Raw genomic sequence first — 21,743 nt, forward strand, 5'->3', positions numbered from 1 at the left:
GAACTTTGGTGACAGGTGGGCAAAGGGCATGTCCCTATCAGGGTGTGAAGGTATCCTCTCGAAATGATAGCGTGAACCAATGACAACTCAACACAATTAGAATGAAAAAGCAAAGTGCTTTTCTTTCTTTTTTTTTTTTTTTTTGCTTTTTCGGTCACACCCAGCCGATGCTCAGGGATTACTCCTGGAGGTGCTTGGGGGACCTTATGGGATGCTGGGAATTGAACCAAGGTTGGCCGTGTGCAAGGCAAACACCCTACCAGCTGTGCTATTGCTCCAGCCCCGCAAAGTGCTTTTCAGAACAGACCAAAATATAAAATCAAGTTGTATTGTTTAGAGTTTCTGGGGATGGAACCCAAGATCTCACACATTCAAGGTCAGTCCTCCTTCCCCAACCTTCTAGAATCTTTTCTCTAAAAACAGCATGTCTTACTAGGAGCAGATTGCAGGCTAATTTCAAATCTCAGGTAGAAAAGAAAAGGGAAACCAAGACAAATGTCTTCAGCAGGGTGGAGAGTGGCCAAGATCCCGGTTGTCCTTGCACAACATTTTATAAACTGGACACTTAGCAGCATCAATAAACAGACTCTGGTGGTTGGGCAGATTCCAGGACAAAAAGGAAAAGATGAACAGGCTGTTCTCCACGGCCACACTGTATAAGGACTAGGTTTCTTTAGGGAGAGCTTGGCTTCCAAGAGTCTTCTAGAACTTATGCTTCTCACTCTTTCCCAAAATCTTGGACAGCCTCTGAGACAGGTTTCTGGCCGGTCTGTCAGCTTCCTGACAAGACTAGAGATTTATAGCTGCAGTTGGGCATTGGGGCTTCCAGTCATGCTGGAAGCTGAGCGTTGGTCTTACTCTATATTCTAAAATGCCCTGGTAGAAATAGGAATAATAGGAATCGGTCTTTCAGTGATTTTTGGCTGGTATGCAATTTTTACAAGCACAGATTGTCTGCACTCTGAGTCATAAATGGCTGTGCTCCTGCTTTATATAAGAGAAATCTGGAATCTGTATGCCCCAGTCAGGCAGATTGGAAAGAAATGGTGACCCAAACTGGACACAATTCTAGCTTTCTAAACCGTTGTTTATGTTTCTTTCCCTGGCACTGTTTCTCAGCAGAGAACGAGATACTCTAGGAGCATATTAATGCAGGTCACCGTTTCTCTGGTCTGTGTGTCACATCTGCTCAGTGGAGTAATTCTCTGGATTGGTGCCTCTTCTGAACAGTTGGACTAAGCATCAACTGTGTTTGCCAGAGGAGACATGGGCATTTACATGGGGTAAGAAAACATGGGGTCAGAAGCTGAGAACTACTGTTGAAGAAGAAACCCCAAGTCAGCAAATAAATTCACTTACTTAAGAATGTCTAGGAAGAAGAAGAAGAATCACATGAAAGGTGCCCATGCACCCTGTACACCTCCAAACACCACATCCTCAAGACCCAATATCAAGTCTCCTGGCCCACTTGGTGGTGTATTGCTAGAAGCATGCCTTAGGACCCCTGCCCAACTGCCCCCTAAAAGAAAAAGAATTCAGCTAGTCTCTCACCCCCAAGAACCCCAACCTATAAATTCCTCAGAGCCAGTTCAACAACTTTCCTAAAATATGGCACCTCAAATATCACTCAGTCTAAAAATTCTTCAGGGCAAGACAATCGGGCCTTGTTCGCTGCAGCCCTTCTCCAGCAAGGTGGTGGGGAGCTAACTCATTCCGAGTACTCTGTCTGGTGTATGGCCTTCCTGGGCTGGCAGTCCTTGTGCAATGATCTCCCCTGGGCACCTGCCACCTGGAGGGGTGTGTGCAAATCTTTAGACCCAGGTGCAGCAGATCCCAGTTAGGCATGTACAGAACAGTAGGCCACACACAGGTCCTGGAGCTGGTGCAGTGCTTTCCGAAATGGACCAGGGAACAATCAGAGTGAATGGGTGTTCTCGAATTCCATGCATGCATGCTTAAAGCCCCAACCAGGCTCTCTTTGGAGATCCAGATAAGACGCACTGTTCTGTGTGATCTCCCTTGTGCACAAGTTTGCAAGAGACACTGCCTGAATCTCTCACCAGCCTCCTGTTAATTTCTACTTACGCTGAGAACCAAAATAACCCAGGGTCTACCACACAGCACACTGGACTACATATAATCACAAGTTATTTTGAGGGTCCAGAGCGGTCGTAGAGCAGGTAGGGCACTTGCTTTGCACACAGTTGACCTGGGTTTGATTCCCAGCACCACATATGGTCCCCCAAGCCCACCAAGAGTGATTTTTGAGCACAGAGCCAGGAGTAAGCTCTGAGCTGTGTTGAGTGTGGTCCAAAACCAAACAACAAAACAAACCAAAAAATGTTATTTTTGTTATGCTTTGCCAAATCACTAGTACAACTTTTTTGGAGGGGTCAGGGGGCATGTCCGTTCCCAAGCAATGGTCAGGTGCCCTGGGGCCACACTTGGCCATGCTTGGCCCAGCAATGCTCAGGCCCAGCAATTCTTGGGCCCACCAGAGCAACCCCAGCAGTACTTAGGGACGAGGAGACCCCCAAGGGTCTCTGCATGTTAGACACACGCTCCAGCCCTTCGAGCCATCTCCCCCGCCCTAGGAGGTCCAAGGAAACTTTATTCCATGAAAACTGGCTGATGGCTTACTCATCTATGCTTATTAAGTTTCAGGTGCCATTCTAGCTACATTGGTCTTCTCAGCTATGGTCTAGGAGCTGGGCTGAAATCACACAGTGTTTTCAGATGAACAAGCTCAGTGTCACCTGAGGTCACCCAGATGGCAGAGACAGAACAGGAATCCAGGAGTCTGGGCCCTCTGATGGAGAGGCTGCCTTTTGGGTTTGTTTGAGGGCCATGCCCAGCTAAGCTCAAGGCTCATTCCAGCTCTGTGCTCAGGAATCTCTCCTGGTGGGCTCAGGGTGCAGGAACCGAACCCCGGCCAGCCACTTGCAAGGTAAGTGCCCCCTACCATACTCACTCCAGCCCACTTTGTCCCTTTGAGATATATGGATACTAACAAAAAATCCTTTACAAGAAGGAGTAATGCAAGTTTATGGGTGGTAAACGCCAGAGTAGCCTTTATTTCAAAAAGCCTCCCCACAAACCATTCTCTGTCTTCCCACATGCCCCAGCCTGAGATCATTTGGCTTTGACCTCTCAATCCTTCTTCCAGCCTCTACTGATACCTTCTGGCCAGTACCTGGAGCAGCCGTCAATGAGTGATGAATAGAAGAAGCAAGAAGTGAGCAGACAAAAGCGAATCTCCACTTAGTCACCAAATCTACTTTGTCACCAAGAAAGCTCATTTCCACACGAGACTCCCACATCCTGGAGTGTATAAAGACAACCCAGTGGTAACCAAGGAGAAGACATAAGCAGTGCTGTCTCTATTTCCTGACATTTGCCCCCTGGCCCGTCACTGGTGTCCTCACTCAAGGCCTGTATTACACAGGCACACAAACAAGTTAGGCGAGGGTCCAGAGAGCCCTTACTTCTTTAAGGGGGTGTCAGAGGGCTTTACCTGCCTGCATACTTTCTGGGGTGGCACAACTGCTGATTACATGGGACTTATTAAAAAGTACACATACACACATGTATTTGTTGTTTATGTCAGTTTTTAGTCACAGCTGGCTCTGCTCAGGGCTTACTCCTATCCCAGTGCTCTGGGATCCTTCCTGGCATACTCAGGGAACAATATGGGGTGCCAGGGATAGAACCCAAGTTGGTCGCAAGCAAGGCAAGTGCCCTACCTACTATAGTATCACTCTAACCCTCAGTTTCATTTTAATTTTGAAATTATAATATTATTTTTGAAATAATAAAATGCCTTCTTTTGTGGGAGCGAGGGACCATTGGGGCCACAGCTGGTAGTGCTCAGGGGCTAATCCTGGCTCTGTGCTCGGGAGTGACCTCTGACAGTGCTTGGGGAACCATATGCAGAACTGGAGATTCGAACCAAGGTTGGCTGCATACAAGGTTAAGGACTTCACCAAATTGCTGTACTATCTCTCTACCCCATAAACCCTGTTGCTTCTTAAATTACATGCCATGATCCCACATAGGATCAAGTAACCGAAAGTGGGTGGGCATTAAATGTGGGGGCAACAGTAAAAAGTTTCTGAAGGTTCAATGACCAAAAATTCATTAAAAAATTGCCTAAAACCAGAAGTGTTTCTGGCAATTTCCAGCCATCTTGCACTTCTTGGGCCAAATGGGATCATCAGTCACAGTCCTCCCATTGTTCATCGATTTTTGCTTGAGCCGGCCCAGTAACGTCTCCATCATGAGACTTGATGTTACTGTGTTTGGCATATCGAATACGTCATGGGGAGCTTGCCGGGCTTTGCCCTGCGGGCTCGATACTCTCTGTAGCTTGCCAGGCTCTCCGAGAGGGGCAGAGGAATCGAACTCGGGTCGGCCATGTTGGCTGCATGCAAGGCAAACGCCCTACCGCTGTGCTATCGCTCCAGCCCAATAAGTAGAAAAAAATTTAAGAAGCTCTGATTTAAATTAACCTTCCTAAAAAAGACAGGTGCCTTTAAGTGAGCTCTGCACAGGACTACAAAAATCACTACCAAAAACACGTACAAAGAAACAGGGAAAGAGAGGAACTAGTGAGAATTTTACCACGGTTCATATATATTTTTTCTCAATCCCATCATGAAAGAAAATAGTAACGGATTTGACATAAAATTGGCCCACTACAATTATTTAAAAAAAAAAAAAAGGAAAGTACCAAACTTTCTATTTCACTGACCTCAGAACCCATGGGGCTGGCTCAGTGCCTCCACATATATCTGCCTCTCAAACCTGAGGCCATGAATTCGATCCCCGACACCCCCATGAGCCGTGAGCTCCATCCTCACAACTCCACTTTTTTGAGATCCCCCTGCTGCATACAATTTCCAGTCACACTGAACCAAGATGTGTGTGTGTGTGCTAGCACCATGACCCAAGGGCCACGAACCCTATCGAAGCATCACAACTAAAGGAGACACGTGAGTTCTGTGGCCAGGAGCTCACCTGGGTGAGTACATGTGCAAGTGCCAATGACCAGAAGAACCAGACCACTCGACCCCTGGTGAGGACCACCCCCAAGGGTGCAAGCACCACAAACTAGGGTGGGATGCCGCCCACCCCAACATAGGGAGCACTGCACCACCATCAGGCCTGTGTGAGACTGCAGGTCAGCGATGGGCTGCCCCCATCTAGTACTTATTGCCCAAGTGCCATACCCAGAGCAGTGGGAACCTGTCAGAAATGCAGGCATGGGGGCTGGAAGGTAGCCCAGAGATGGGGGAGGGGGGTGCATGGCTTGCATTGCATGTGTACTGCACTGTAGCACTGTTCTCCTGTTGTTCATTGATTTGCTCGAGCGGGCACCAGTAATATCTCCATTGTGAGACTTGTTACTGTTTTTGGCATATTGAATACACCATGGGGAGCTTGTCAGGCTCTGCCATGCGGGTGGGATACTCTTGGTAGTTTGCTCTGCTCTCTGAGAGGGGCGGAGGAATCGAACCCAGGTCGCCCACGTATAATCCCCATCCCCACCTGAACCCCCTGAGTATCATCAGCTGCAGCTCTTGGGGTTCATCCCACACCTCCTGTTTCCTTTTCACACCCTCACCAGAAAACTCAGATGCGCATTTCTGTTTGAGAAGCGGAGCTCACCTCTTCTAGGAAATGAGTCCAACAACTCAGCGCTCAGTTCTAAGCTTAGACAGATTTCCTCGTGGACTGTTTTAGTTGAGAAACTCAAACTAAAACGAACCGTCTCTATCTGAGCTATCTACTGGGCTAATTCCTGTTAGCAAACGTTCTCCAAAACTGTCAACTATTCCACGTCCAAAGGGAGTAAGAGAATGTAGGCATCACTACAGCTCATCTCTTAGTCATTCCAGTCCTCTGCAAATAGAAGCCCAAGCCCCCTTCTCCAACAAAACAATCCAGGCCCTCCCTTCCTCTTGCAGATTCCCCCCAGTTCCACTTACTTTGGTCTGGTCGTCGGCTTTGAACACATAGCAGATACTCTGCCTACCGGCCGCGTCGTCCTTAATCAGACAGGCAAAGTAGCTGGGGTCATGACTGTTGTGAATCAGCTTGTGGACATGCTGAGGCTTACACTCGAAGACGCTGGAACAGAGCAGCGGGTCCCATTGCTGGCTTTTCCCGGGCTCAGGTTCACACTTCAGCCCGGAGGGGGCAACAGTAAGGCGGACTTGCTTGATGGCGGGCTCCTTGGTGGAGACGCTGAGTCCCCGCACCTCGGCCACCACCCAGGGCAGCATGGGCATGGTGGTGAGGGGGTGCACTGGCAGCGAGCCCACCAGCTGGAGGCCGAAGTCCACTGAAGCGTCAGTGGGAAACGCATGTCTGCGCGCGGTGAATGTGATGGGTTCCATCTTGGAAACTCAGCCGGCACAGGGCAGGGCTCTCTTTGCTCCTGATGCAGGTTCCTGGTGGGAGAAAAACAGATGCATTTGGATTTTTGTTTGCTTGCTTGCTTGGTTTCTGGGCCACCCCCAGCACTGCTCAGAGCTTACTTACTGCCCTAGCTCTGTGCTCAGTGATCACTCCTGACGAGGTTCATACCCAAGTCAGCAGATACCTTACCTGCTGTACTATCTCTCCGGCCCCCTGCATTTGGATTTAATGAGATGGTAGGGATAAAGACTTTACAAGACATGAGACAGTTCATGAGAACTCAGAAGTCTGAAAGCCAAACACAGGCAGAGGTAGATGGAGGTTCCTATAAAAAGCTTTCCCATAACTGCATTTCTTCTTTTTTTTCCCTTTTGGGTCACACCCAGCAATCCACAGGGGTTACTCCTGGCTCTGTATTCAGGAATTACTCCTGGCAGTGCTCAGGGATGCTGGGAATTGAACCCAGGTTGGCCGTGGCAAGGCAAATGCCCTACTTGCTGTGCTATTGCTCCAGCCCCCATAACTGCATCTCTGCAAACCTGGCACTGCTGTGGCTGTGACACTCAGGTGACAATGGTCCCCCTGGGACTCCCTGTTGAGCATAAGCCTCTCGGAACCAATGAAGGGAGCATGACCGGAAACACAAGTTCTGTCCTCAGACAGCAGCCGGGATCTTCTTTCACATAGAGTTTAAGGGAATTTCTTTTGCTTTTTAGCTCTTGGACCACACCCAGCTGGGCTCAGAGGTTACTTCAGAAGGTGTTCAGGGGGTCAGGTAGAGATCCATCCGGCGCAAACTCTAGCTCTCTAAGCCATCTCTCCTTAAGGAAATTTCTTAAAACAATTAATTCAGAGCTTGAGAGATATAGTATAGGGGTAGGAGACTTGCCTTGCATGCAGTTGATCCAAGTTTGATCCCCAGCACACCATATAGACCCTGAGCACCATCAGGAATGATCCCTGAGCACAGAGCCAGGAATAAGCCTTGAGCATTGCTGGGTGAGGCATCCCCCCACCCCACCCCCCCAAAAAAGATAATCAAATTCAAGGAACCCAATTATTTCACAATGGGGCATGTTGACCCTCACTCTACAGGAAGATGGTTTCTACTTCCTATAGCTGCTTGCTATTGAAAAGAAATATAAATGGGCCAGAAAAGAGTACAGTGGGTAGGGAGCTTTCCTTGCACATAAATGTCCCAGATTCAATCCCCAGCACCCTAAATGTTCCTCCAAGCCCTGCTAAGAGTGATTCCTGAGTAGAGTCAGGAGGAAGACCTGAGAACCCTCAGATGTGGCTTCTCCAACCCCCCAAAAGAAAAATTGTGCTAGGAAGATGGTTCAGCAGGCTGGAGTATATGTTTGGCAGGCAGGAGGATAGGTTGGAGCCCCAGCACTACATTTTACTCCAAGCACTGTCAGGAGAGTCCCAAGCACCAAGCCAAGCACCCACCACTGCCAGGTGTGGCCCCAAGCCCTTCCCGCAAAATAATAATAGATGTTCATACATTTAGAAATAAACCCACACTTTAGAGACACGTATTTAGAAAGCATATTTAGAGAGTATATTTTATAAAAGAGCATTCCCTATAAATAATAATCTCCCTCTCCTCTCCTCTTCTCTCCACTCCTCCCCTTCCTTCCTCTCCCTTTCATTTTCCCTTCCCTTCCCTCCTCTTCCCTCCCCTCCCTTCCCCTCCCATCCTCTCCCCTGTCCTCCCCTTCCTCCCCTCCCCTCCCCTCCCCTCCCCTTCCTCTCCTCTCCCTGCTCTCTTCTCTATTTCTCTCTCTCTCTGTATCCTACAGGTGAAAATGGCATTAAATATCTGGTTCATCTTCCACTCCTGTAACTGAATCTGTTTCAAGATCTAACCGTTGACAGCTGCTAATCCCAAGACATGTTTGACAACGTACTAGAATTATTACAAAGGATATTCCCAAGATCTATCAATCAATGCAGATGAGCCCTAATTAACATGGTGGCAATAAGCAGAAGCAATGCAGAACTTTTTCCCTGTGCTAGTAAGAGAACACATAAATAAAATCAATTCAAAATTAAAAAAATCAAAACTCTTAGATATTTCAATATTTGGCAAATAATTAGTCACTAAACCACTTCTGTCTTTTCACCAATTAATCTATTTGAATTCCTCAAGTTTTCACTTTTCAACCAGTGTGGAAAATTCTGAGATTTTCTGCAGAAATAATGTTGGACCTTGCTACTGTTTATAAATTTGCAGTGAGTAAGTTCTGCCTCTGACAGTAACAACTATTTATAAGTACCTTCAGAATCTACTGAGAGAAGATCATGGAAACTTGGACAGAGGAGACAAGTAACAGCTTGCATTTTTTTCCAATAAAAGCCCATGATGTGAGTGAGGTTTGTAGTAATAAAAAAAAAATTCCATGGAACAAACAAACATTTCAAACAGTACTAGTGAACCAATGGGTGGTGTTTTACACCATCTCAATCTACATCATTTGCAGGAAACCTCAGACCATCCTTTAAGCACCAGGAGAACCATCTTTCCCAAGAGACCTCTCATGTCCTGCCCCCAGAGTCAGAAATCCTACGAGTTGTTATTCCACCGAGCTTCTAATACCTTCTTGTGGGTACGATCATCTGCGTGGAAGCCTTATTCCTAACAAAGACCTTCTGTGTTCGACACAGCTCCTACCTACCACAGACCACAGTCTGTGCTCAAACACAGGTACTCTTTTATTAGGAGTTTCGATAATCTTGCTAGTGAATCCAGCTGTGCTTAACACCACTAGAAGCATGTTCATAGAGTCCTACAATTTTCGTTTCTTGAGGAACTACAATGTATAAATACAAATATATATGCACATGTGTACATGAATTTATATATATATACATATACATACACACACAAACATATATATGAGAATTGACTGAATATGATAATTCTCCATATCAAAATGAATAATGTTCACAATGGGCTGGAGCGATAGCACAGCACTAGGGTGTTTGCCTTGCGCGCAGCCAGCCCGGCCAAGCCGGGTTCAATTCCTCCACCTCTCTTGGAGAGCCCGGCAAGCTACCGAGAGTATCTCGCCCGCATGGCAGAGCCTGGCAAGCTACCCATGACGTATTCAATATGCCAAATACAGTAACAACAAGCCTCAAAATGGGCCTGCTCGAGCAAATTGATGAACAAGGAGAGGACAGTGACAGTGACAGTGAGGAACTACACTCCAGTGTTCTCAGGAGTGATTGCCCACTCTGTGCACAGGAGAGACCCCTGGTGGTGCTCAGGAATTTGGACTGGGGTCTGCTGCATGTAAGGCAAGTGCCCATCTCCTGTACACTCTCTGGCCCCTGAGTCCTGCCGCTTAAAGCCAAAAAGGTCCTTTTGAAAGAACCACCGAGACTCCATTTTGGAAAGCTAGATTCCACTTTGTGCTTAGGGTCATGAGCTTACAATCTTGTAAGAACGACATGCCAGATCGAAAGGGCATGAACATAAACGCCCTGACATCTGACCACAGGTAACAAGGATGATTCAGGTAAATGGAACAAGATGTGCGAGCCACTGTGTTTCGCTTCTGTACCCTCCCCTTGCTAGCTCAGGCTATGAGAACGCAGCTGGCAGGGGGCGCCCAGACATGCGCCTAGGGTAGGCAGGAAGGCACAGGACTTAAAAAACTCTCCCGGGTGGCTGGAGTGATAGCACAGAGGGTAGGGCGTTTGCTTTGCACGCGGCCGACCCGGGTTCGATTCCCAGCATCCCATATGTCCCCGGAGCATCACCAGGAGTGATTTCTGAGTGCTTGAGCCAGGAGTAACCCCTGAGCATCATCGGGTGTGACCCAAAATGAAAAAAAAAGTCTCTCGGATGGTGATTGGGATTTTGAGTTTCTTAGGCTTGCGAACCCTCCTTGATGAATCCCTTGTATCAGTGCCCTCACAACTGAGTCCCTGGTATGAGTGTGTTTTGGTATGTGAACAAAATTTTGAAATATCTGTGCTGTCCCTATGTGTCTCAGTTGGTGGCTGAGCTCAGGCTTGTGGTCATTTAACATTTGGACGTTCCACCGAGATCTCTGGCCACTTAACATTTGGGGGGTCCACCAAAGTCTCTGGCACTGGACACTAAGCCATTGAGAAATGTCGCCAAGTGAGAAAGCTGAATTCTTTTTTTTTCTTTGTTGGGTTACACCCAGGGATGCTCAGGGGTTACTCCTGGCTCTGCACTCAGCACTCCTGGTGGTGCTTGGGGGACCATATGGGATGCTGGGGATTGAACGCAGGTCGGCCTAGTGCAAGACAAACACCTTACCCACTGTACTACACCCCAGCCCCGGAAGCTGGATTCTGAAGAGATGAAGTGGCCTGTCTGAGTTTGGTGACAGAAGAGGAAGGATTGAAGTGCCCGATGCCCCTCTAGGATCCATCCAAGGCAGCAAACAACCTGTCCCTGGAGGCACTTTTGAGTATGAGGTTGAAAAAAATCAATTACTTGCCCAAATTTCAAGCATCTTCTCACCAGACAATAGAATATGAGTATCTCCAACTTTTGCTCAACCTCTAAAATCTGGAGAATCTCATGATCGTCCTGGGTTATACCAAATGTCCCCGATTATTGGCGGGGGAGGGAATCCAATGCTGATCTCAGCCTCCCTTCCGGAATATAAATGGGGCTGGGGTGCAGAACACAATGGTGAGTTTTGTTGACTGGGAAGTGATGGTGGGATTCAAGAGAACGTCATTAGGAACCCTCTCTCCTCTCAGCACCTCCACCCCCAGCTAACCCCAGGGAGGAGGACTCGGACTCGGTCCCCAGGAGCTGCTACACCACAGGGCCCATCTTCTCGGGACACTGGTGGAGGAGAGTAGGGAGAGAAAGGGCGGGAACAGGGCTGGGGCAGGGCATTGTCACAGCTCTGAACCAGGGTCCAGATCAGCAGGCGGGTGTGCAGCAGAACAAGGAGGGAGTCCTGCTAGCCCCCACGCACCCCTGAGAACCAATGCATGGGGGTCTGCTATCCCCTGAGAAGGGCGCGGGGCTGTGCAGAGCCACCACACAGTCACCACTGCTTCTCACTGACTCGTGCAGAAGGAACTCCAGCTCAGTGAGAAGATGTGTTCACTCCCTGAAGGGAATCCCCTCCCAGGCAGAGCAGTGTGGCTCCCCCAGGAATGGTCTACAGCGTCCCTGGAGGATCTCGGGAGCCACTGAGTTTGGTGACAGAATAGGAAGGATCCTCAGATAATATTCTGGGGCCAGAGGCAATTACCCTTCACATTATCCAACAGCAGGGGGGTGGAACTTAACACTTTTAATGGTTTCCTTCCTGCATTAGACAGAGCCGATACCAAACTCAACTTTAATTATTATTTTTTAAACTAAATTTTGTTTTTACAAAGTTGTTCACAATTGGGGCCTGAGCAATAGCACAGCAGGTAGGGCATTTGCCTTGCATGCAGCCAACCCAGGTTCAGTCCCCAGCATCCTACATGGTCCCCTAAGCACCACAAGGAGTAATTCCTGAGTGTAGAGCCAGCAGTAACCCTGAGCATCGCTGAGTGTGACCCAAAATGAAAAAAAAAAGTTGTTCACAATAATTTGTTATATTCCATATTCTAACACCAAACCCACCACCATTATACCTTGCCACCACTATTATTTCAAAATGTCCTAACCACCACCCAAGCCTGCCTCAATAGCAGACCTTCAATTATTTATTTATTTATTTTTTATTTTGTATTGCTTGTTGTGACTAATTCTCTAATAATGATCAAAAAAGGTTTCCTTAGGAGAAAGTATGTGAAGATTGTCACCCTGTAGCCACTGAGTTCGTATAAGAGATTACTAACATGTTCTTACAGGTTGAGCCTGTGTGCTAATATTTTGTGAATCGAGAGTGGTTACCTTCTATGTCACATCTTATCCAATGTACACTACTCCTGTACATCAGTGGCATAGCAAACTCAACTTTTAGAATGGCACTGTCCCTCTGTTTCTCTCTGATGCCGGGGATCTAGCCCACTACCCAACACTCACACCTTTGTATCTCCTTTGCTGGTTGCAAGGATTAGGGGGTGGAGTCTGGTCCTGGCTGATCTTCAAGGGGATGATGATAATCCCAAAGAAGTATGTTTTGGTCACCCTTGCTTTATCGAGTGTGGTGAGAGCAAATCTGAATCCAGACCTGTTTTGTGTGCAATCTCCTATTCGGTGCAATATTAAATATATTTTTAGAATATTCTGACAATATTTCAAGTCTAAAATATCTCTGAGGTTGATTAGATGGGTGCTTTTCTGTCTAATTTTTGCTTGCCTCTGGTGGTCCAATGCTAATGTCAAAGTTATACTTGAAAGACATGTGAAAATGAGGGCAAGCTAGAGGCACATGTCTTACACAGTTGTGTAAGGACCCACCCTGAATCTCTAGCACCGCATGGTCCCACCCCTGGGTATAGCCCTGATGGCCTCCTTCTGAGCACCACCAGGTAGATGTGACCCTGGCGACCCCCAGCGCTGAACTAAGTGCTGCTGGGAGTGGCCCAAGTGCTCCTGAGCACTGGCCCACAGAGAGTAAATATAAAAGGAGCAACATAGGGCTGGAATGATAGTACAGTGGGGAAAGCATTGGTCCTGCATGTGGCCCACCCGGGTTCCATCCCAGCCTCCCATGTGTTGGTCCCCTGAGCATTCCCAGTAATTCCTGAGTCCAGAGCCAGGAATAACCTGAGCATCACCGGGTATGATCAAAAGAGAGACAAAAAAAAGGAGTAAAAAGTAACAGAATATTATTAAATATAAGGGCTGGAGCGATAGCACAGCAGGTAGGGCGTTTGCCTTACAAGCGGCCAACATGGCCGACCCGAGTTCGATTCCTCCGCCCCTCTCGGAGAGCCCGGCAAGCTACCGAGAGTATTCGATATGCCAGACACAGTAACAACAAAGTCTCCAATGGAGACGTTACTGGGCCCGCTCGAGCAAATCGACGATCAACGGGAGGGCCTATAAGAGTAGCAACAGAGAATATTTATCAAGTTCTCTCTATTGACCAGGCACCAAGAACCTTACACATATAAATTCACTGGTTTGAAAGCACCCATTGATAATAAATGTGTACCCTCTTTGAAAGTTCAGATTCATTGCCATAGAGATGTGCTTAAATACGTACCCTAAGGAGACCGGAGAGACAGTACAGAGGGAAGGCACTTGCCTTGCACACAGCTGGCCCAGTTCAATCCCTGGTACTACATGTGGTCCCCAGAGCATGGCCAGGAGTGATCCCTGAACACAGAGTCTGGAGTAAGCCCTGGACACTGCTGGATGTGGGCCCCAAACCAATAAAAACAAAAGGAGCAAACAAAACCAAAATAAAAATAAATACATATTTAAAAAAAATTAAAAAATAAAAAAGTACATACTATAAAATAATTCTCCTTTCAGGAGAAAAATTGTTGCTGCTTGTCAGAGGGAAATAGGTTTAATCCAAGTAAAGGCCTCTTAGTTGCATGAAAACATATTTTCTACCATCTGCACAGCCTCACTAGAACCGGAGTTTCATCTTTATCTCTCAGAGCCCCTATACCATAAATCTTCCTCTAAACATTCAAAACCTGGAAACGGCATATGTTGCCTTTAGACCTAAGAGAATGTCCCCTGGACATCTCTGCTTGAGCATGTCAAAAATCTCGAAAATATACCCCTTTATGTATTTTGTGAATATTCTTTATTGGGGCCAGAGCGATAGTACAGTGAGTAGGGTGCTTGCTTGCATGCAAATGACTTGGGTTCCCAGCACCACACATGGTCCCTCAAGCCTCACCAGGAGTGAGCCCTGAGCACAAATGGTATGGCCCCCAAAAAGCAATAGCACTGTAGCACTGTCCTCCCATTATTCATCGATTTGCTCGAGCGGGCACTAGTAACGTCTCCATTGTGAGACTTGTTACTGTTTTTGGCATATCAAATACGCCATGGGGAGCTTGCCAGGCTCTGCCATGTGGGTGGGATACTCTTGGTAGCTTGCCGGGCTCTCCGAGCGGGACAGAGGAATCAAACCCAGGTCGGTTGCGTGCAAGGTTTAAGGTTCTTGCCTTTTATGGGGTCGACCCAGTTGAGCTCTGGCACCACATAAGGTTCCACCACCCTGAGTACCACCAGAAGTAACCCCCTGAGCACCGAGCCAGGAGTAAGTTCTGAAAACAACCAGGTGTGCCCCCCCACCCCATCAAAAAAGGATTCTTTGTTGGCACGCCTGTTGGAAAGGAGGAAATGAGAAGAGTTAGCCAGCGCAACGTGTGGTAAGGAGAACTGATCATGGAAATCCTGATTCTTGTGCCACCAGCTGGGGCAAACGCACACACCAGTCCTGAGAGCCCAGGGGGCGACTCGCAGGTGGCAGCTGGGGTGGCTCATTTCCTGGTAGTGCTGGAGCTGGGGTGGGGGGGGGGGGATTGCGCCGTGCCAAGGATTGAACCTAGGACCTCCTGCAGCCCTCTGAACCATCTGCCAGGCCCTCGGTGATATGACAGATTCTCCTGCTCTAAGTACCAAGAAAAGAGAAGGGCTGGGAGGACACATCAAGTACAGAACTCACACGGGAAGTAAACTTGAGAAGGGCAGCACAGGGAGCTGGGAAAAGGGCAGGACCAGCTATGCCAAGTCTCCCACATCTACACAGTCAGAAGCCCCGCTGAGAGACAGGGTAGGTCCTCCAGGGAGCCCAAAGTGGGAAGACAAGCTGCTGGGAGCATGAGAGGATTAGGGGGAGGAGGCGTCTGCAAGGCACAACCGAACACATGTTCAAAGCACGGGCCTCCTCAACCACAGTCATTGGAGGTGCTGAAGCGAGGGCAGGCCAAAGCTGTGTGCATTCTGGAAGATTCTAGAAGATGCACGCAGGGAAAGGAGGGGCCCCTCACCTGGCTAAGCACTGGACTGCCCCTTTGGTCTCTCTGGCCCGAGGTAAACAGGGAGGCAGAGACTGCCCACCCCTGGGCAATGAGGGGCAGGGATACTGCCTCCACGTGCTGCTTCTCACAGGGACGAAGACCCACCAGGTCACACAGGAGGAACGGTTGGATCCCAATGACTGCACCCCACACAAATGCCTCCAGGAAAGAGAAAACTGCAGGAGGTGGGGTACAGGGTAGTGACATCCGATATATGTGAGGCTCGAGCCGATCCCTACCTCAAACATATGGAGGGGATCTCCAGGATTCTCCGTAGGAAAGATGGTGAATGGTAGCAGAGTAGAAACGCCCATCAGCCAAATTCTACCCCCTTAGTAATAATCTGTTATGATGCCGCTGAATCCCCCTCCCCAGCCCGCCCTCCCTTCTTGGGATCCAAATCCACCTAAAGGCCCTTGTTCCTCATGACCACCCGACGGTCTCATTTACTCCTCGAGCCATGCCACCCCCTCTCAGATGTCCTTGTGCTCCATCAATCGGCTGAGGACACACCATCTGTTTACACTCCAGAAAAATGCCCCTGAATCATTTCACACGGTGCCCTTTAGCTCACAGCTGTGCCCACACGCCACAGCTCATGTTCTGTCAGTGCTCACCTGCGCTGAGTCTGGAGAGAAAGCACTCCCCTCCCTCCCCCCTTATTTTTAAAAGAGCCAAGGCCTGGATAACCTGGTGGAAATGTTCGACCCACCCAACCGAGGATTTGAGACTGTGATGATGCGGCATTCCCAACCGCTGGCAGACACCTGTTGGATAAAGTGTCTCCACTTTTCCAGGCTGGGTTCTAAATTTTCTGGGTACCCAGGAAGGAGCTGGGAAGGAGGCACACCTCCTCCACAATCAACTCCAGGAAAAGGGGCAGCACTCACTGCTTTGGGGGGTCCTTGCCCAAGAGGAATGGGAGAAAGGTGGGGTCCCAGGCTCCTATAGTAGCTCAGGCTGCATCTTTCCACTCCAGGAGTGGAGATAATCCAGCGGGGAGGGCACGCGGCCCAACAGGCTTCCAACCCCAGCATTTCATATGATACATCCCCCTCTCGCCAACCCCAGCCCTGTCAAGAGTGATCCCTGAATGCAGAGCCAGGAGTAAGCCTTGAACGCTGCTGGGTGTGGCCCCCCAATCAAAACCCAATATTTTCCCATTCCAGCCTCTGCCACATGGAGCTGGCTCCCGGACTCAATCAAACAACCAAGCCAGCAAGCAACCCCCCAGCCCCAGGTGGCCGTTCCTCCCATCAGCCCAGAGCCTGCCTGCTTTCCCAGGGGGGTTCTCTAGGCCTATGCTTTCAGCTTACACCTGAGCAGAAAGTTTAAAAGCTGACACTTGCAAAGTGAGCTGAATTTCGTGGGTGTGATCCATTCAAACCTGGTCATCTGCGACTCTTCTCAAATCTCAAAGTGGGGGCCAGGAAGGGGGGGAAGAGTAAGAGAGAGAGAGAGAGAGAGAGAGAGAGAGAGAGAGAGAGAGAGAGAGAGAGAGCAGCGCTGGGGGGGGGGGGGATACTTAGCCATCCATCTAGGGCACTCTGAAATTAAAACGGTTTGCTGCAAAGAACAATCATCACTTTCCATTTCTCTTCCCTTTTAAAGCAAACTGCTAGGAGATAAGCGATTGGAAATAAAAAATTCCAGAATGTCAAGAAAGCGTCCCTTTCTGGGTGGATTTCGGAGAAAATGACATTTGGCGAGAAAAGGCAGGAAAAGCATGCATGGTCAAGTGTGAGGGGGGTCCCCTCGTCACCGGGCGATCCGGAAGCTGCTAGAAGCCGGCCCGGGTTTCAAAATGACTAGTACAGGATGTGCCGACAGACGGAGCGGCGGCGCGCGCGGCTGGGTGGGACTTGCCAAAGTTCCTGCTGCAAAGTCCCCTGAACTTTCGCAGGGTGCCGGGGGGGTCAGGGACCGCGCTGCCCCCGCCCCCGGCCCGGTTGCCCTCCCCGCCCGCCGGCCCCGGGAGAAGCGTGCAGGGAGGATAGCGGGGCGCCGGGGAGCGGGGAGCGGGCGGGCGAGCGCCGGTGCCCGAGCGGGGAGGCGGCGGGAGGGAAGCCGGGGCCAGCTTTTGTGTCCCGGGAGCTGGCGATCGCGGCCCCCGAGACCCGCCAGTGGCTCCCCGACTCCCGCCCCCGCGACCCCACGCGCGCGGACCCCGCGGCGGCCGGGATGCTCGGGCCGGGGTCGCCGCCCCCGCCGAGGCTCCTACCTGCGCGCGCGGCGAGCTCGGGGCGCCGGGCCCGGCCGGCGGCGTCTGCGCGCGGCTCCGGTTTCCTCCTCGCGGGCCGGCGGGGCGCGGGGGAGGTGCGGAGGGCGGGCTCGGTCCCCGGGGCCCCCGCCGGCCTCGCTGCTGCAGTGCGGGGCCCCGCGGCCGCCCCATCCTTCGGCCTTCGGGGGCGGGGGGCGGGGGGCGCGGCCCGCGGCCTGCTCGGAGCAGGTGGCGGCGCAGCGCCGGGGAGGGAGGACACGCTGCCAACGCGCCCCGCTTCCCTGGGGGTTGAACACGGGCTGGCGCGGCGGGAGAATCCGGGAGTTGAGGAGGGGGGTCTCTGCCTGTTCAGCCCCCGGGAGCCCCCTTTCTCACCAGTCTGGCGAGATGCTTGCGGGGGCGGGGGCTGTGCTTCCCGCTTGCGCGCCCCCCGGGCTCGGGGTACGAGAAGCACAGCAGGACACCTGGGGAGATGCAAGACCAGGATGGCGGTGGCAGGGAGCAAGCAACCCCTCTCCAATCCCGGTTCCACCCAGTAATCACCCTGGCTGGACCAGGACCTGGGGTTGGGGGTGTGGGCGTGAGAGGCAGAGGAGGCTGGAGGGAGAAGGGGAAGGTGGAGAGGAGAAGAGGTTGGAGAAACCCCAGCAGGAAGTCCAGCAGAGTTTCAGGGATCCAGTCCGTTGGGCTCCTATTTTATTTTATTTTATTTTATTTTTTTCTTTTTGGGTGACACCCGGCAATACTTAGGGGTTACTCCTCGCTCATGCACACAGGAATTACTCCCGGTGGTGCTCAGGGGAACATATGGGAAGCTGGGAATTGAACCCAGGTTGGCTGAGTTCAAGGCAAACGCCCTACCCACTGTGCTATCGCTCCAGCCCCTGGGACCTTATTTTAGGGAGTCGGCTGAGATCCCGGGTTGGGGCTGTAGAGTTGCCCTTGAACCCAAACCTCAGCTATACACACACACACGTTTGGCCTCGGTGAGCTGCTGAAGGTCTCCACTCTCTCCTCGGACTAGTGCTGGGGGCTGGGAAGTAGGACAGTGGTGAGCAGGGTTCCGTGAGTGGGGTTCTATTTCCTGCACCAGAAGGCTCCCTGAGCATCTCCAGGCGTCGCTGTGGCAGCCCCCAGCACTGCTGCGGTGATCTGGGGATCCCCAACATGCAGGGTCCAAACCACCACATCCTGCATCTTCAGGTACTGGACCACTAGCCTGACCTCCACTAGGGATAAAAATAAGTAAGTGGAGTGTGCAGGAGGGAGAGGACGGACACCTGCAGAGGCATTGTAGGGGGTCACCCAGCGTGCACTTTCCAGGATCACAGTGAGGTTGGACTGGGAACCCTTGTCCCAGTGCAGGGCCTCAACCAACGGTCCCAGCTTGCGACTTAAGACCCCAGAGGTGGTTCAAGGTGTCCCCCTGCTTGGCCACCCTGTACCCTCCCCAGAAACTATGTATTCCTAGAAATGGACCCAGTTCTTGAGTCCTGTAGGAGGTTCCTGAACCCATTCACCTGGAGGCTCACATTCAGGGTGCTGGATTCAATCAGGACACAGCAGTTTTAGTTTCTAAATTGTAATACCACCCCGTACCAGGTTGAACCTCATGGAGCGGGGGGGGGGGGGGGGGGGGGGGGGGGGGGGGGGGGGGGGGGGCGGGGCAGGCGAGTCCCACCATCCACCTAACAGGGTCCTGGCAGCCAAAACCCTCCAGAACCCAATTGCCACCATGCTCAGGGCCTATTTTCACAGGCTCAGATAAGCCTCACCCACGAATAAATCTGTTGAAAAACTCAGGTATTGTATTGCAAATCATAGGAAATGCACAAAAAGAAAGGAGAGAGAGAGCAAGAAGGAAAGGTCCTCCTATAGAGGGAGTCTGGGGTGGAGGATGGGGTTTTGGAGGGCGATGGTAGGGAAACAGGGAACATTGGTGGTGGAAAATGCACACTGGTGGAGGGATGGGTGCTGGATCACTGGATGACTGAAACCCAATTATGAACAGCTAGGTAATGGTCTATCTCACGGACATTCAATTAAAAATTTGTTTAAAAAGTCATGTGGAGTTCATGCCCAATTCAACCAGCTTAATCAATAGCTAAATAAATAGCAGTACTCCTACATTTATAAAAAGAAAAACCTCAGGTATGTGGGTTTTGTGACTCAAATCTCCAGGCTCTCATGGAGTTAGGGATGGGCAATTTCCCCCATTCTCCTGTTCTTCCAGGAGGCTGGCAGTCATGCCTACAAACTGCCTCTGGTGCCACCGATGATCCTGAGACTCACAAAAAAATCTCGGAACAGATCAACAAGCTGTAGTGATGCCTCAGACCCCAAAGTCACCATCCAGTTAAAAATCTAACGTCAACTGTATCACCTTATTTAAAATTTTAGAATTTCTGGAGTGTGCAGCCATGACATCATCTCTTACTCTACACCACTGATGTACCAGGAGTAGTACACGTTGGATAGAATGTAAGGTAGAGGCAACCAATCTCAATTAAAAAAATATTAGCACACAAGTCAAAACCTGAAACAACAGCAGGTTAGTAATCTTATACAAGAGCTCAATGACTCCAGGGTGAGATACAACAGTCTTCTTCTAGAGAAAATCTTTTTGATCATCTTTAGAGAATTATTTATAACAAACAATACAAAGTAAATTATTTAGGGCCTGGTATTGGGGTAGGCTTGGGTGGTGGTTGGGAAAATTAGAAATGGTGATGGGAAGGTGTAATGGTGGTGGGATTAGTGTTGGAATACTGAATGCAATAAATTATTGTGAACAATCTTATAAAAATAAAGTAAAATTTAAAAACAACAAGAACAACCACCACCATACTCTCATACTAGCAAGAGTTGTTATTCCTTAATGGGCCAGTATCATGATTCTCTGGGGGCCATTTGTTGTAGGCACTTCACATTTATTATCTTTAATCCTCACAAAATGCCACAGACCCGAGAAGATGAGTTCCACTTGGCTGCTGAGAAAGCAAAGAGGCTCCAGTCTCTTGCAGGCCATGGAGCCCAGATTGTGAGGACCCAACCACCCACAGCTCCTTCTACCACTGTCTCCCTGGCCTCTTGTAGCAGCAATCTTGACACATGAGCTCATTCTTGGTTATATCACAGTTTTCTGTGTACTTCACCTCAAATATTTATTTTGGGGGAGTTTGGGAACATACCCAGTGGTACATAGGGGCTACTCCTGGTGTTTGGAGGACCACGGGATGCTGAGAATCAAACCTGGGGTTCCTGCATGCAAAGCCTTCATTCAATCAGCCTACTGAGCATCTCTCAACCCCCTTTTTACCCCTCATTTTCTCCCTCTATTCCTGCTATACCCACTGTCACCCCAACTCCCTTTATCCCAGAGTGCAGGAGAGTTTAGAGACAAGAGGCAGTTGGATAGGGTGCTAAGCAGGCCAGGAAGGTGGGAAGAAGGAAGCATAGGAGAACAGAGGCAACCCAAGGCCATGTCCCCCATACTATCACAGGCTGGGAACCATTCCTGGCTCCTCTCCATTGTAGAAACCCGGCAAGTCCCAGCTCATGAATTTTGTAAAACAACTAATTAAAAATAATCTATTTATTTTATATAGTCGTTCATGATGATTTGTTACATTCAGTATTCCAACACCAATCCCACCACGATTGCACTTTCCCATCACCATTATTTCAAATTTTCCCAACCACCCCTCCCTCAAGCCTTTCCCGATAGCAGGCCCTGAATAATTAATTAATTAGTGTTGCCATTATAAATAATTCACTAAACATAATCAAAAAATGTTTCCTTAGAAAAAAGTGTGCGAAAATTGTTCTATCTCACCAGGAAGCCCTTCAAGCCTTGTATAACAGAGTATTAACAGGTTGTTACAGGGTAAGCCTTGTGTGTTTATATTTTGTTAGTCGAGATTGGTTGCCTTCTGCTTTGCATTCATTCAGTGTGGTGTGCTACACCACTGATACCACTGTGGTTATCAGTGATGCAGAATTACGCTGTGTGCTCTAGGAGTTCAAAACTTTTGCATGGGTGATACAGATAGAGTTAAATTTTTAACTGGATGGTGACTTTGGGTGCTCCAAACCCAAAATTCCTGAGTGTATGAGCCTGGTGCGGGATCTGGAAACATCTCTGCAACTTTTTTTTAGTTTCTTTCGA

The 21,743-nt window shown here is 49.6% G+C and overlaps 1 protein-coding gene across 2 annotated transcripts in view; it reads right to left on the bottom strand.

Moving 5' to 3' along the window:
• The window catches only part of TBC1D1 (TBC1 domain family member 1), a 204,104-nt gene extending 186,277 nt beyond the window's left edge, over positions 1–17,827 (bottom strand). For both annotated transcript variants that reach the window (XM_056125549.1, XM_056125550.1), the window contains exons 1-2: positions 17,576–17,827; positions 5,988–6,452 (exon numbers count right to left, since the gene is read on the bottom strand). In XM_056125549.1, the coding sequence (XP_055981524.1) occupies positions 5,988–6,398 (411 nt within the window). In that variant the 5' untranslated portion in view covers positions 6,399–6,452; positions 17,576–17,827. The remainder of the gene's footprint in view (positions 1–5,987; positions 6,453–17,575) is intronic.
• Positions 17,828–21,743: the final 3,916 nt, after the last annotated feature.

This window comes from Sorex fumeus, unplaced genomic scaffold (assembly GCF_029834395.1).
Source record: "Sorex fumeus unplaced genomic scaffold, SorFum_2.1 ptg000055l, whole genome shotgun sequence".
Classification (NCBI taxonomy): Eukaryota; Metazoa; Chordata; class Mammalia; order Eulipotyphla; family Soricidae; genus Sorex; species Sorex fumeus.